The sequence below is a fragment of the Aedes aegypti genome, chromosome 2, assembly GCF_002204515.2.
Source record: "Aedes aegypti strain LVP_AGWG chromosome 2, AaegL5.0 Primary Assembly, whole genome shotgun sequence".
NCBI lineage: Eukaryota > Metazoa > Arthropoda > Insecta > Diptera > Culicidae > Aedes > Aedes aegypti.
The window spans coordinates 243,189,709-243,205,263 of record NC_035108.1 but is presented as its reverse complement, the minus strand read 5'-3'; the positions used below and the strand labels follow the sequence as shown (position 1 = coordinate 243,205,263).

The 15,555-nt window shown below is 41.1% G+C and overlaps 1 protein-coding gene across 2 annotated transcripts in view; it reads right to left on the bottom strand.

The window, feature by feature from the left end:
* LOC5575446 (cytohesin-1) overlaps positions 1-7,647 on the bottom strand; it is a 165,890-nt gene extending 158,243 nt beyond the window's left edge. For both annotated transcript variants that reach the window (XR_002500464.1, XM_021844673.1), the window contains exon 1: positions 7,411-7,647. Coding sequence is in view for 1 of the 2 variants with exons in the window: in XM_021844673.1 (XP_021700365.1) it covers positions 7,411-7,486 (76 nt within the window). In the remaining variant the exon portion in view is untranslated. The remainder of the gene's footprint in view (positions 1-7,410) is intronic.
* Between the last annotated feature and the right edge of the window lie 7,908 nt (positions 7,648-15,555).

Here is a 15,555-nt window from a genome sequence, read left to right as displayed (position 1 = left end):
AATATTTGAGGATTATTTCGTTTGATTTTACTTTTTCGGAATTCAACAACAACGTCAAATAGAGGAATAAGTTCCAGTTCTTATTCTGACTGGAACAGTTGTCCAGCCAGAAAGTGATTTTTTCGAATTCTTGGCAACACAATACAACTTTGCCGAAACAGCTCGCAATATCGCCCGCAGATCTCCCTGAAGTTGATTCGTTCCATACACATGCAACGACCGGATATGTTTTAGCATATTCACCAACAGGTGCGAAAGTCTCATTAAAGGCTAACACACGTTGAGTGAACACAATTGATTTTAAGCCTTCAAGACGTGGTAGCTGGATAACCTGTAAAACGATGAAGAACCGAATAGTTTGATGTAATTTATTTATAGACAATTATTCAAAGAAATTTACCTTTTGCAGGTCCACTGAAAACACTATTTCTTTTGCCCGGATTTGATCCCCATCATTTTGGTAATCAGCTCGAGAAAGATTTTTCAACCGGGAATGTTCTACATGCGACTTACAAGTAGAACACACTGTAACGAAACGATCCTCTTCCTTGTGCCCTGATGAGTTTTGGTGTAGCGTTGCAGTAACACAAACCTCGCATTGTTCATGACCGAGTTTTACAAGTGAAATGTTCATCTTCGAGATCATACTGCAATAAAACTGGTAGCTGACTCGTAATGCGGGACTGGCTGAATCTTGGTATGCTTGATGCATTGAAGCCTCCGTCAAATCGGATGGAAGGTAGAATCTATGCGGCGCGTGTTCCCGACGATAATGCGAGACAGACGGATTGTAAGACAAAATGTGGGTCTTAACGGCTTCACGTTTTGCTTTGCTTCTCTCGTATTTCCCTCGTTTGGTCGGATTTGGGTTTCCATCGAAATCATGTTCCAGGCATCGATAAATGATGTTTCTAAAAGATAAACAAGAGAATAATTATTCGTTTTAAAATATGCCATTTAAATTGAACTTACCCGCAGTTTTCTCCGTATCCAATGACAGCCAAAAAAAACTTTCGACAGACTTTCAATTTTTCACCATTTATCAAACTGAGGTTGAAAGTATATGAAAAGTTTTTCTTAGGATGATTTGCTACGGTCCGGTTCGTGCGTCTGGTTTGCACTGAGCTGCGGTGCACATTTTCCCGAATGAAATTGCATTGCTCATTGGGTTCTAGCTTCCAGAAACGGCTGTGGATATTTACGCGTTCGTCTTTGGAAAAAATCTGGTCACACTTTTTCTTGCATCCGCATTTTACAATGCGCAACTTGTGGCTGAGCCGTCGCCGTTTTGTGCGCTTTTCTTTTAATTTTTGCCGTTTTGTTTGTTTCCGCTTCCTTTTTTCTAATTGAAAAAAGCTTCCATCGGATCCCCGATCTTCCTCATCGCTGCCTGATAGATCGTCACGTTCTGTCCCGGATTCCATCTCCGCGCTATCCGATGGATGATTTTCCGGATGTCTCAGGTTGATAGCGGAAAGCGCATTCCACATCGCGGTGTGTTTTGAATTATTGGCCGGAAATTGGTCATCACTATCACCAAATCCGATGAATTCTTCATCGGAGGATTCACCCTCACTTTCACTTCCGTATACTTGTAATAATTTTAACGCGGACTTTGTATAATTACTGAATTTCACAGCCTGAAAACAGCGAACAGCGAACTAAGCAACCGGTAGCCAAACAGTAGCTGTCAAACAAGACGATGATCACAATGGGACTGATATGCAATTATATTGGCATATTATATTGTATATCTTCGCATGTCAGTCTCACTTTACTATTTGTACATTTTTAAACAGAGTTCCAGTTTTATTCAATAAAAAATTCTCAGGGTAGTTCGTGCACTCAACAAACTTTGATTATTTAAAAATATAACACATTTTAATTCAAGTGGAGACACGAGATGAAGCAAAGTTGTTTGTACATTTAAATCGTCATTTTCTCAGTTTGCCATTTTCCAACATGGGACTGTTGTGCAAAGAGGGGCAGTATAACATAAAAAACTGGCCCGTCATTTTTGTTTTGATTGGAAACGGCGAGAACTTGGATATTTCTAGTGCATTGAATAAGACCAAAGTGCAAGACGTGCAGAAAATTTATGTTTAAGGAATTCAGGTCATCGATTTTTCATCACAGTTTCGGAGTATCCATATACAATAATCTAAGCTATTTATGGTAAAGTTTGGCCATTCTTTCTTAATTTTTGTTTTCACTAAAGAATTTTCAATTATTGCAGTCAAATCCTACACGAGCTGATGATTTTATCCTATTGCTTTGTCGCGGAGCGGATAATGCTCATCTTCCAGTCAAACGGATTATGGAGCAAGTTTCATATACTTACGTAAACTGAAAATAAAGTAGGATGTTAAAAGCGATTATCGTAATTTATTTCATTAAAAAAAAAACAAGGTTCCTGGGGACTGGGAGCTGCAAAAATTAGTTTTTATTTCAAACAAAAACATTATCACATCAAAAAACGTTGTTATTTGTTTCAAAAACGATAGGTTTTATTTTAATGCAAAAAATTGTTGTTTCAAAAGAAAAAAAAAGTTGAATCAAAAATTAATTTTGTTGCGCCTAGAGTTACTGTGCACGTGCTGTAGCCTTAGGTGCAGGAGCCTCATTGCTTGCAAGCACACGGGCGCGCTGCACATTGTGAGACCTTTTTTGGTGCGCCTCATTTTTCTTGCGATGTGTCTCACTGCGGTCTCATGCGCTCCGTCACATGTGCTGTTTATAATTAAGCAGTTGTTTCACAACTTGGATACCGATGGCGAGCCATAGCGCCGAGCAGCGCATGAGACGAGTCTCCCCGAGAGCACATCACCTAGCGCGCGCTTTTAGAATTTTCGTGAGCCTCCGTCTAGCGCAGCACACTAGGATTCCGATGAGCTAAGAGACGGTTTGGTTGGAGGCTCGTCAGTACATTTATGTGCTCCTGAGAAATAAGTAACTCTAGTTGCGCCACAATAAACCCAGCTGTCAAATTCCACAATAAATATGTTTTAACCAAATTACGAGTGGTTATTGAAACAATGAAAGGCAATTATAAGTCGACAAATGATACAGATATATTGTTGTTATGATACAGAATATATTTGATTTTAAAAATGTTTTCTCTGCGTGTACAAATGCAAAAAATGGTTTCGTTGGCCGTTGAGTACATACGTCAAGATTAAATGATCAATATTAATTTATTTTTATTCCGATTAACTTAGAAAGCCGTGTAATGTCGGTAGTGAGATTTTCAATGTTCTAATAATAAACACTATGGGGGTACAAGCACACCTCACGGGTGACCCCTAGGAATGAATGGTTAGGAGAGGGGTCTGAATAAAACCAGCCTGTGGAGTAACAGGGCGCCCTCCACTGTATTGTGCTTTTCCAGCGCTACTCAAAACAATGCTGCAGGTGAGATTATAATTATGTTGTTATTTAATTTAAATTATCATCTAAGGTACCGCGGGGCAAGTGGGTAAATGGGGTAAGTGAAAATAATTGGTATATTTTACTGGAATCTGTCAACTATCACTCCGTAACAAGTTGGTGACGTGCGATCTTATTTTAATATTTTCAGCAGAAAAAAGTTGCGGAAAATAATTTTCTGTACCACTTCTAAGTTGTCCCCTCTGACAGTTTTAAACCGCAATAAAAAAAAGTTTAAGAAATAATTCGACATAGACCTACAAATAACTAGTTTGAAACACCATCAATTTTCTAATCACGTGGGGCAAGTGGAAAGTTTCTCATTAGAGATTGAATTTGTGTTTTCTCTTTAGGTAGCTATAAGTATACAAGGTTCGCAATTTTAATAGAACAACAGAGCGTGCTGATAATTCAAGAAGCACTTTACTCAAAGCGTTAAAAGCTATTATCATGGCCAAACCATGGAACTTCTCTAAAACAGAATGCGAAATATTTCATTTTCATTTTGCAGCGTTTGGTGGGGCAATGAGAGCGCAAGTCAGTCCAAAGCCGATAGGTAATAGCCGTAATAGTCTATGCGGACCGCTTGAACACCATCGGATAGGAAAGGGAGGGTTGGGGTAGGGTATAGGGAATTGGATAAGACTTGACACAATAATGCGAATAATGAGCTTGAGCTTGAGCTTGAGCTTGATTGGCCGCCCGTGGGGCCCAGATAGCCGTAGCGGTAAACGCGCAGCTATTCATCAAGACCAAGCTGAGGGTCGTGGGTTCGAATCCCACCAGTCGAGGATCTTTTCGGGTTGGAAATTTTCTCGACTTCCCAGGGCATAGAGTATCATCGTACCTGCCACACGATATACGCATGCAAAAATGGTCATTGGCATAGTAAGCTCTCAGTTAATAACTGTGGAAGTGCTCATAAGAACACTAAACTGAGAAGCAGGCTCTGTCCCAGTGGGGACGTAACGCCAGAAAGAAGAAGAAGAAGGATGCACTCCAGTATCGCCAGATCAGCTGCACTTACCTTACACAAGGAACCAACCGAATGACTGCTTGGGACTAACAGGCATCCTCAGTGTATAAGTGCTGGTGATCTTCTATTTTTAGGCAACAATGGCACCTGCCACGTCAGAATGCAGACCAATGAGGGGAAGGGGGAGGAATTGATGATGCATTGAACTGACTCCCACGTAGACCGTATATTCCACTGCATCCACGTCAGTTCATGCGGGAGTGTATGGGTTGGGGGAAAGGCATGGCAGAGAGGTTTGCTTTTGTGGTTAGCAGACTGCCTATGTATCAGGCGTAGGAAAGGCGTGCGCGTGGAAGTAGGAAGCGTTAGGGAAACGGTTTCTTGTCCGTCTCTGGTTCTAGCGTTTGCTATGAACGAATAGTTTGAGTGTGATATATTTAGAATGTAAGATAGAAGCAAGTGAGAGATATACAACTACAAAGTACGAGGAAAGGGACGGGCCTGGGATTGAACCCATGACCTTCTGCATATGAAGCAGAAGCGGTAGCCATCAGACCACCAACCCCGTCCTTGACACAATAATGCGAATAATGCTGCAAAATGTAAATGTGCTGATAGCAACTTAATTTTAGTTTTGAAATTTGATTTGCTTATTAAAATTTGAAATAGACTGGCAAGGAAGAATGGGCTGATCGTTTTTTATAAATTTTATAAACAACAAAATAAGAACAATATGAGAGTGATGCTAAGGATTGCTCTTACTACGCTTTAGAAGTTTTTGATAATGGTTGAGCATTACTATAAATAACGTAATTCAATCGATGGTGACGACTTTTCAAACTTTATCTGTTTTTATCATGTACTGAAATATAATTGAAAGTACTGATTTATATGAAGATATTTGATAATATTAGTTCATTTGTTTGTGTGATTTAGCAGTTAATAATGAAGAATTGTAACTTACTCTTGATGATAATACTTCCCTGACCAGGATTATCTTAGGTTTGAGCACCCTTTTCGAAGCTATTCTGTCCAGTTATCCATGTACTGCTTACAATCCTGAAATAATTCTTATTGTGCATGCTCATGCACAATATTAGTAATGATCATAATCATGCAACAGATAAGAATGTGAAAAAGAGAGAATATAGGGACAGTGATTAGTAATCAGTTGATTATGTAATTTTGTTAAACAATTCAACAATGTAACAGTACTGATGAGTAGCTTCAACAGAATGATTTTGCAGCATAGCTGAGCCTTTCGGATCGTAAGACCGATGTATAGAAATTTGTTTCGAAATTGTCCGCGTGGTCTACTAGTGCCCCTGTTAGATAAGAATCAGTCAAAGATATACATATCGAATGTTCGCCATGACCCTATGACCAACATTTGTATATGTATAGACTTAGGTGATGTGGCTTTTCTAATAGGCAGTTCTTTCACTCATTGATTGTCTTCAAAACCTTGTCAAGTATAGAAAATTGAATTTATTTCATTGTATCACTGTTGTAATAAGTGAAGCTACATTGTACTTGTTAAGTATTAGGTATTATTTTATGTTTTTATCACTAGTGATATTATCAAGGCCAGAATTCCCAGTGAGTGAAGAACTTTATAGTACTAGAACACCATAGAAGATCGCTAAACATTACCTAATCATGGAACGGCTTTTGGTCTATTATTTTAAGTAGATGCTATTGATCTCCCTTCGCTCCTATCCGCAACCTGGTGCACGCGCCCTGTTGGGTTTCGAAAACCTTGTAGAAGATTACAAACCGTCAATGGCATTCCCCGGCTACCCCAAGGGTCAATTGTGCTCATAAGCCACTCTCAGTTTGTTATCTTCTCGCCAGCTTGAAATTATATTTTCCCGAAGTGAAAGTAATTTTGATGAGTGATAGCCGTACTATGCAGTAGTTTAACCAGAATCTTTAGGTCAGAAGATAATATCTAAATTTTGTAATAAAAAGGTTGCCATTGCTTTGAAATTTACCCAATATCTAATCAAAACTACTAACGACAGCGATCAATTATCAAAACTCATCGCTCCCTGGAAAATATAATCCAAAGCCCAGGGTAGCCTAGTTTGATATTCGCCCCTGTGAGAATATACACTGTAGTCAATGAGAGAGATTTGTATGTATTCGAAATATTATTTCCCACATTTACATTTCATGACGAAAATTCCAGACAAAATCGTGAATATCTTGCTCAGGAGTTTCGCAGTTCAGCACTTCAGCATGGCTTTGCTTTGTAGCCGCAGACTCTAACCACTCGGCTAAGAAGGCTCCACGATATACACATGCAAGATTGATCAATTGGCAAGCAAAGCTCTTAGTTGATAACTGCGGAAGTGCTCACAGGAATTATTCTTTCTCAGTAGAGACGTAACACCATAGAGAAGAATAATGTAACAAGGATTGTTCCACTACCCTAATTCTGAATTAAACAAAGGCGTTGGCGCTCAAAAAGTGGATTAATCAAGGCTTCTGAAATAACAAAAACAAATAAACCTGTAAACGCCCCATTTCAAAAAGTTGCACTAGCAATATAGTTTGCTTTGTGGACGGATGGATATGAATTAACTGTAACTCCATGAATGACGGTACTGGATTCTATTTTTGGTAATCCGGTCGGTAGAAAAACGTAAATGAAGAAAACAAATTGAGCATGCAGCACTAACGCAATGAGAACGAATCGATGTGTGAAAGCTATCTATTCCCAAGAAAGCTAATTGATGCAAGGTTCGTCCCTCAGTTGGTGCTAATTCTTTGTTATGTTTTTATTCACAAACAATCAAAAGTTGGTATTTGATTACTATTCGATCAAACTAATATTATCTAGTATACATGTTCTATTGTCTCTTAGCATCACTATTTTAATTACTATCCGAGAGTTTTCAATCACTCTGCATTGTTTTGTTCGGACAATAATTTTCTCATATCTGTGCCACAGGTCGGTCAAATCGGGAGGGGGAGGAGCCCCAGAAAAGAAAATACCAACTTACCTGGCATTGGGAAGTTTTCGCTGTGCTGGGAGATATTGGACATCGTGGCGTAAGAGTTTTCCATAGTGTTCACCATATTTCACCACTATCTACGCGTTCTATTCACATGAAATCGACCGAAGAATTCACTGTCTGGCGATTAAAATTCTTTCTCAATCAATCCAAACACACAAAACTGCTTGCGACGATCACTTCAACACCATTTTTCAGTTTTCTTCTGTCGTCATTCATCATTAATGACTGTTGTGATTAATCAACCACTGATGTTTGGCGCAAGACTGTCAACAGTCGAGGTTCACTTCCTTCGATGTGCAAAAATCTGCATTACCGGCATGTCGACTACGGAAAATCCCAGCTAGGGTAAAGTTTACAATAGTCGTCCGTTTACAATCGCTGTTCCAAAATACCATGCACACGAATTCTGAAACAAAAATTGCATAAGGTGACATAATTTTAATTTTAAAAATTAATTTCTGATTTGATTTACTGAATTTGAAAAAAAAAACATTTTCTTGCAAACGGACAAAAATTCTAGAAAAATATAAGCGTCCGTTTCATCATTTTGTCAACGAACGTTCCTGGTTTAAGGTGAAGATGAATCGAAGCCAAACCTCAAATTTTCAAGAGCACGGATCTGGAGAACCAAACATCCATTTAAGCTGAAAACTTAATCGACTGGTCACTCGCTGGTGGTGACCAATCGATTAAGTTTTCAGTTCAAACGGGTGTTCGGTTCTCCAGATCCGTGCTCTTGAAAATTTGAGGTTTGGCTTCGATTCATCTTCACCTTAAATGATTTGTTGATCAATCGGAAGAAAGCTGCTTTTTAAGTTTTGACAAATGTTCGATACTTACTAGAGCCTTGAAAGATAGGTTCAAAGAGTACACTCAGAAACACGGGTAGTCACAGAATAACTAAATTTCAGTAATTTATGACTATTTTATATCTAGGGAACTTACGTATTCTCGGCAGTTTAAGCAAAGCTTTGTAATTTTCTCGGACATCAGCAGCCAAATTCCGTGTTTGTCTGTTTACATTTATGCGTTACTCAATCCTCTATCGATTCACACCGACAGACTTGTCAAAATGCTTTTGGAAACGTTTTTACAACGCTGCGAACATCCCTTGTCAGTGTGACTATTGTCGGCAGCCTCAATCCCTTCGGCAACTTTCCCATAAGGGGACACGGGAGACCGTGTTATTTTCCCTATCTTTCGTCTCACTCTAACAATAATCATCGAAACTTTGTGGGTCTTAAATTTGTTTTACCAAATTAAGATGATAGTGTTGTCTAATAACACAGAACACCTAGATATAAGAAATGAATGTAATGTTTGGAATGATACTAATAAAGAAATAAAAAAAAAATCGAAACTTTGTGGAAGCAAATCTCGAGTTTTAGTGAACTGATGAAGCTGAAAATTTATCGGGTTGTGCACTACATATACAGAATCATAGTGATACATTTTCGCATCGATATATGGACTGGTTCTTGGGATTTGCTTCTTGAAATGGATAGGGTGATTATGATGACGTCCCGTGCGGCCATAATAACTGCTGGTGAATCTCTTCGGCAGCTCCAAATCAGTCCCATTTTGTGGCGTGCTTATTTGAATTGATGAATGAAAGAATCATCTGAATGTTTCCACTGATGTGTTTTGATAGAAAAATACTGTATATTTGGCGTTTGAAATTTGATTGCCGATAATAGTCGAATGGTGCCGAAGCCGTAAGTCTCCCTACCTCTCTTTCTTTCTGCTGGAAATTTTATTCCTATTTGTCAATTCGTCTGGGTTGAAGCTAGGGGGTGCGGACTCAAAGATTTAGTTTGTTCAAATTGAACACAATCTTTTCCACGAGTGCTAACCGTTGTGTGTTTGCTTGTTTCGTAGGAAACCACATTCAAAATGCATACTTAAAATACTTCACACAAAGCTCCATCAGTTCAATGCAGGAAATGAATCCAATGAATAGACTTAAGGCGAAGTAGGCCGTCATTCAAATTTGTACGCGTCGTTGATGATTGTTGCTAATTCATCTCACGATTTTGAATCAAAGAAAATCAGTTGGTTTTGCACTGACACAGCTGAAAAAGTATCAGCATATTTTATGCACGTTGGCGCCTACAGTGATACTTTTTCAAGTCAATATAAACTATCTAAAATGAGAGTTATCACTTTGAAATTGCACGCTTCAAAGTGATCATTGCTGCCAAAACGAATGACGGGCTACTTTTCCTTAATCAGAAAGATTCTGGCCGTATGTTCGTAAGAAACATATTTTTAACAGTTGTACAAGACTTATGCATAATTTGGACCAAACACAACAAGGGCTTATTCACAAATTTCATAACGCTGCAGGGGGTGGGTGGGTGTCCTCATCATGTTACGGCTCATACAAAATTTTAAGAATATTCATACAAAAAGCGTCACGAAGGGGTCGGTGGGTGTCAAAAATGGTTGTTTCCAGCGTTATGAAATAAATGAATGAGCCCCAATTCTTTGTGTTGCATAAATTGCGTGTCGCTAAGCTTCAACCCAGTCGAAATGACAATTAGTGTAAAAATTCACAGCAGAATAAAAGAGCGGCAGATAGAAAATAGTCATTAATGTATAAACTTTAGTAATTTTGTGACTATTTTTATTTCTGAGTGTAAGTTAGTACACAGAGAAACAGACATAACAGTTAAACAATTACAAATAAATTGTATTGTCGCGCCGCCACCAAACCGGATTGCGCCAGTGTGACTCGGGATGCGCCTCAATTCGTCGCATTTTGAAATCAGTTTTAAGGTGTGGCTTGGAGATTGAGAAAAAAAAATGTTTGAACTTATTATGGTCGGATCCATAATATCATACAGGCGTGTGGATTGTTATACGAAGTTCAATAGATTTTGGTAACATTTTGAGATGCAACACTTAGAAACTGTAGAAGACATTTAATAGCTTATTTTTATTCATTTTGAAGCTATATAATATGTACCATATTCTAATCGAAATCTACAAAATATGCATTTTGCGACTATTTTATAAATTTATTTCTACTATCTGGAATTAAGTAAGCCAATGCATATTTTGTAGATCAGCAATAAGCTCGGGCACCACGCCGGTAGTTTAATCGACATTATTTATTTATTTATTTATTTATTTGGCTTTACATCAATAGGGTCCTAAAGCCCTGTCCCGATTTTAGAGCCAAACGCTTAAGTTTAGGCCAAAAACACATGTTTACTCAATTTTCCAATGTTTTCCGTTGGTTTAAGTCCGAAAAACATTTTTTTATGTTTTTTTAGACTTTGTCACACCCTTTGGCTTAAACTCAAATTTTGGTTGAATTTTGTTTTCCGTGTCCCTTCCGAAATGTCAGATAGGAACAACCCCAGTGTTAAAACTAGAACCCCTGTGGTGTTTTTGTCGACTAAGCGAACGTCAAACATGATCTCAAGTGTCAAGGTTCATTTATGAACCCAATTTTAAAATTAATGTTTAAACATGATATAGCCGTTATTTGAGCGGGAAAAATTGCTAAAGTAGTTGAAGTAACATGCTCTTTCGTGTTGTTGAATAAAAACAAGAGTTTATCAAACATTCTAGGACCCAATTATCTTGATAAAGCCTTGCCAACAATACTTCGCCAATTCACTCGGTTCATTTCCGCTTCTCTCCATCCTCGACTGTGACCCACGCTCTCCAGGTCCTGGTGCACCTGGTCAATCCACCTAGCTCGCTGCGCCCCACGCCTTCCTGTTCCGACCGGATTCGTAGCGAACACCATCTTTACAGGGTTGTTGTCCGGCATTCTTGCAACATGCCATGCCCAGCGTATCCTTCCAGCTTTAGCTACCTTCACGATACTGGGTTCGCCGTAAAGTTGAGCGAGCTCGTGGTTCATCCTTCGCCGCCACACGCCGTTCTCCTGCACGCCGCCGAAGATCGTCCTTAGCACTCGGCGTTCGAAAACCCCAAGAGCTTGCAAGTCCTCCTCAAGCATAGTCCACGCCTCATGCCCGTAGAGGACTACCGGTCTTATGAGCGTTTTGTACATCGTACATTTGGTGCGGGGGTGAATCTTTCTTGGCCGCAGTTTCTTCTGGAGCCCATAGTAGGCACGACTTCCGCTGATGATGCGCCTTCGTATTTCCCGACTAACATTGTTGTCAGCCGTCAACAAGGATCCGAGGCAGACGAACTCGTCCACCACCTCGAAGGTATCTCCGTCTATCATAACACTGCTTCCTAGGCGGGTCCTGTCGTGCTCAGTTCCACCGCCAACCAGCATGTACTTTGTTTTCGACGCATTCACCATTAGACCGACTCTTGTTGCTTCACGTTTTAGGCGGGTGAACAAATCTGCCACCGTTTCAAATTTTCTCCCAATAATATCCATGTCGTCCGCGAAGCAAACAAATTGTCCGGAACTCGTGAAAATCGTGCCTCGACTGTTAAGTCCGGCTCTCCGCATAACACCTTCAAGCGCAATATTGAACAATAGGCACGAAAGTCCATCGCCCTGTTGTAGTCCTCGCCGAGACTATCGTATGCCGCCTTGAAATCGAACAAATGGTGCGTAGGGACCTGGTACTCACGGCATTTCTGGAGGATTTGCCGCACGGAAAAGATCTGGTCCGTTGTCGAGCGGCCGTCGATGAAACCTGCTTGATAACTTCCCACGAACTCGTTTGCTATAGGTGATAGACGACGGAAGAGAATCTGGGATAGCACTTTGTAGGCGGCGTTTAGGATGGTGATTGCACGATAATATGCACACTCCAGTTTGTCGCCCTTTTTGTAGATAGGGCATATAACGCTTTGCTTCCACTCCTCCGGTAGTTGTTCCGTTTCCCAGATTCTGACTATCAACCGATGCAGACAAGCGGCCAACCTGTCTGGGCCCATCTTGATGAGTTCGGCTCCGATACCATCCTTGCCAGCGGCCTTGTTGTTCTTGAGTTGTTGAATGGCATCCTTAACTTCCCCCATCGTGGGAGCTGGTTGGTTTCCGCTGTTCGCTGTACTGACGTAGCCATCGCCTTCGTTGTCCTGACCTTCTGTGCCTGTGTTCTCTGCGCCATTCAGGTGCTCATCGTAGTGCTGCTTCCACCTTTCGATCACCTCGCGTCCGTCCGTCAAAATGCTCCCATCCTTATCCCGGCACATCTCAGCTCGCGGCACGAAGCCTTTGCGGGATGTGTTGAGCTTCTGATAGAAATTCCGCGTTTCTTGAGAACGGTACAGCAACTCCATCTCTTGGCATTCCACCTCTTCCAAACGGCGCTTTTTGTCCCGGAGTAGGCGGGTTTGCTGTTTCCGCTTCAGTCTGTATCGTTCCACGTTTTGCCGCGTACCATGCTGCAGCATTGCAGCCCACGCTGCATTCTTCTTCTCTAAAACCTCCTGGCACTCCTCGTCGAACCAATCGTTTCTTGAGCTCCGTTCCACATATCCGACAATGCTTTCGGCAGCGTCGTTAATGGCTGCTTTGACTGTCCTCCAGCAGTCCTCAAGAGGGGCCCTATCGAGCTCGCCCTCATCCGGCAACGTTGCCTCAAGATGCTGCGCGTACGCATTGGCGACATCCGGTTGTTTCAGTCGCTCGAGATTGTACTGGGACGGGCGTCGGTACCGTACATCATTGATGACGGATAGTTTTGGGCGTAGTTTCACCATCACTAGGTAGTAATCGGAGTCAATATTAGCGCCACGATAGGTTCTGACGTCGGTTATGTCGGAGAAGTGCCGTCCATCGATCAAAACGTGGTCGATTTGCGATTCTGTCTGCTGAGGTGATCTCCAGGTGTACCGATACGGGAGGCTGTGCTGGAAATAGGTGCTACGAATGGCCATATTCTTGGAGGCGGCAAAATCTATCAGTCGTAGGCCGTTCTCGTTCGTCAGCCGGTGGGCGCTGAACTTTCCAATCGTCGGTCTGAACTCCTGGCCAACCTGAGCTTTCAAATCTCCTATGATGATCTTGACGTCGTGGCTTGGGCAGCGGTCGTGCTCGCGTTCGAGCTGCGCGTAAAATGCGTCCTTGTCATCATCAGTGCTTCCGGAGTGTGGGCTATGCACGTTGATTATGCTGAAGTTAAAGAATCGGCCTTTGATTCTTAACTTGCACATTCGTTCATTGATCGGCCACCACCCGATCACGCGCCTTTGCATATTACCCATCACTATGAAAGCTGTTCCCAGCTCGCGTGTGTTGCCGCAGCTCTGGTAGATGGTATGATTACCTCTAAACGTTCCCACCAATGCTCCTGTCCAGCCCACCTCCTGCAGCGCTACGATGTCGAAACCGCGGGTCTTCAGTACATCGGAGAGTATGCGAGTACTTCCAATGAAGTTGAGAGATTTGCAGTTCCACGTACCGAGTTTCCAATCGCTAGTCCTTTTTCGTCGCTGTGGTCTTTGCCGATTGTTCCGGTCCGTATTCTCTCGTTGACTTTCCTGTGCTGATGTGTTTTTACGGTTGGCTTGCAGGGCCTGACACCAACCCCCTAGATTTCCGGAGGACCATTGCCCCTAAATGTTCGGAGGGCCATAGTGCGCAGTTTAGTTTAGAGTCCTTCTCTGGCACTCGGACGATGATCAGCCGCCCCTGACATGGGGAACAGACGCTGTTTTGAGCCGCTCCAAACATGGAGTACAGACGCTCCAGATTTGCAAAGGCAAAAGCAAAAGCAAACCCCCCCTTCCCTGTCAGCATACGACCAAAGTTCCCACCGGGGGTTGGTTACCCGATCTTCCCCAAGATTACTCGTACCCCGGCCAGTACCACGAGGAGGTAGGGATAGGAGTTGCTGGGCAAGAGGCTAAGGACCGCACAAAGGGGTATATTTTATTCCTGCAGGTACGCGAGGTACCAATAGTACGCCATGCCCAGCCGCGACATTATACATTCTATTTTCATATAAAAAAAAAAATATTATTTTGAAACAAGTCCGGAAATAAATACGCAAAAAAGCAAAAAAGTGTAGTGTTGTTAAATGGTCAGGAGGTTTCCTGGATTCCACATAAGCAAGATTACAAGCACAGACAAACAGACGTAACACTTAGAACAAATTTATTCAAAATCCATCGCCCAGTTTACACCATCATCATCTGGTGAGCATGTTGCACGAAAGGGCGTTTCGTGCAACAAGACCGGCAGATGGCGGTAGTGTGAAACGTCAAACGCGAAGAAAAACGATGCGCGCGCCTCTAGTTGTGAGATTTGTAACATAACGAATTTGAAATGATTGTTAAATGAGTGGTCGATGGTAATTTCGTCAGTGTTACGTCTGTTTGTCTGTGTTACAAGTAAGCATTAATAATCAGCTCAGCACACGGACTCTAGTTTTTCATAAATTGTTTTTTTTTGGTTAATCGATGCAGATCCCAGCACACACCTACAAAATCATAATCAAAAGCATGATTATATCGAGGATTTCACCAACAATTTCACCCCATCTGGAATTAGCAATGAAGGACCTGCAAGGATTAGTGCTACCACTTCAGAACGGCGAAGTCTATGCTCTGTCTGGGATTCTGTCCAATGATTTGGCCATTACAATTTTCCGTCATTAGGTTGTTGCTACTGATTGCTCCCTAGTTATGTTGTAATTGAATTACTATTATTTTGCAATTATGATGATAAATAAAAAAATAATGCGCAATGGCTTTAATTAACAATCGGCTTTTAATAATTTCTTTAAATTTTCGATTCCAAACAGGTCGAGATTAATCTCAAAGTGCATAAAAACTATTCATTTTCGATCGAATTATTAATCATTTTAGACTAAAACATTTTAGACTAAAAATTACTAAAAAAATATATATTTTGCGATAGTTAACTGGAGTTAGTTTACTCTGTCTTTCTAGTTTTTAGATATTTTATGCATGAATCCAGTCAAACATGAATTATGCATGAAAAATAGTCATAAATGACTTTATTTATTTCTGAGTGAACATGACGAAGGACGATGAGTATTTGCTACTGAATTGAAAATAGCAATTGAATTGAAAACATTCGCCCAGCCAAGCATTTAGCCATAAAGCAAATCGATGAAGAGAAATCGATCATTGCAGTTACGACCTTATGATACTGAACGCGAGAAATGCAATACGAGCGCCCTGAGTGAGCATGTGACACACTATCAAAGAGGT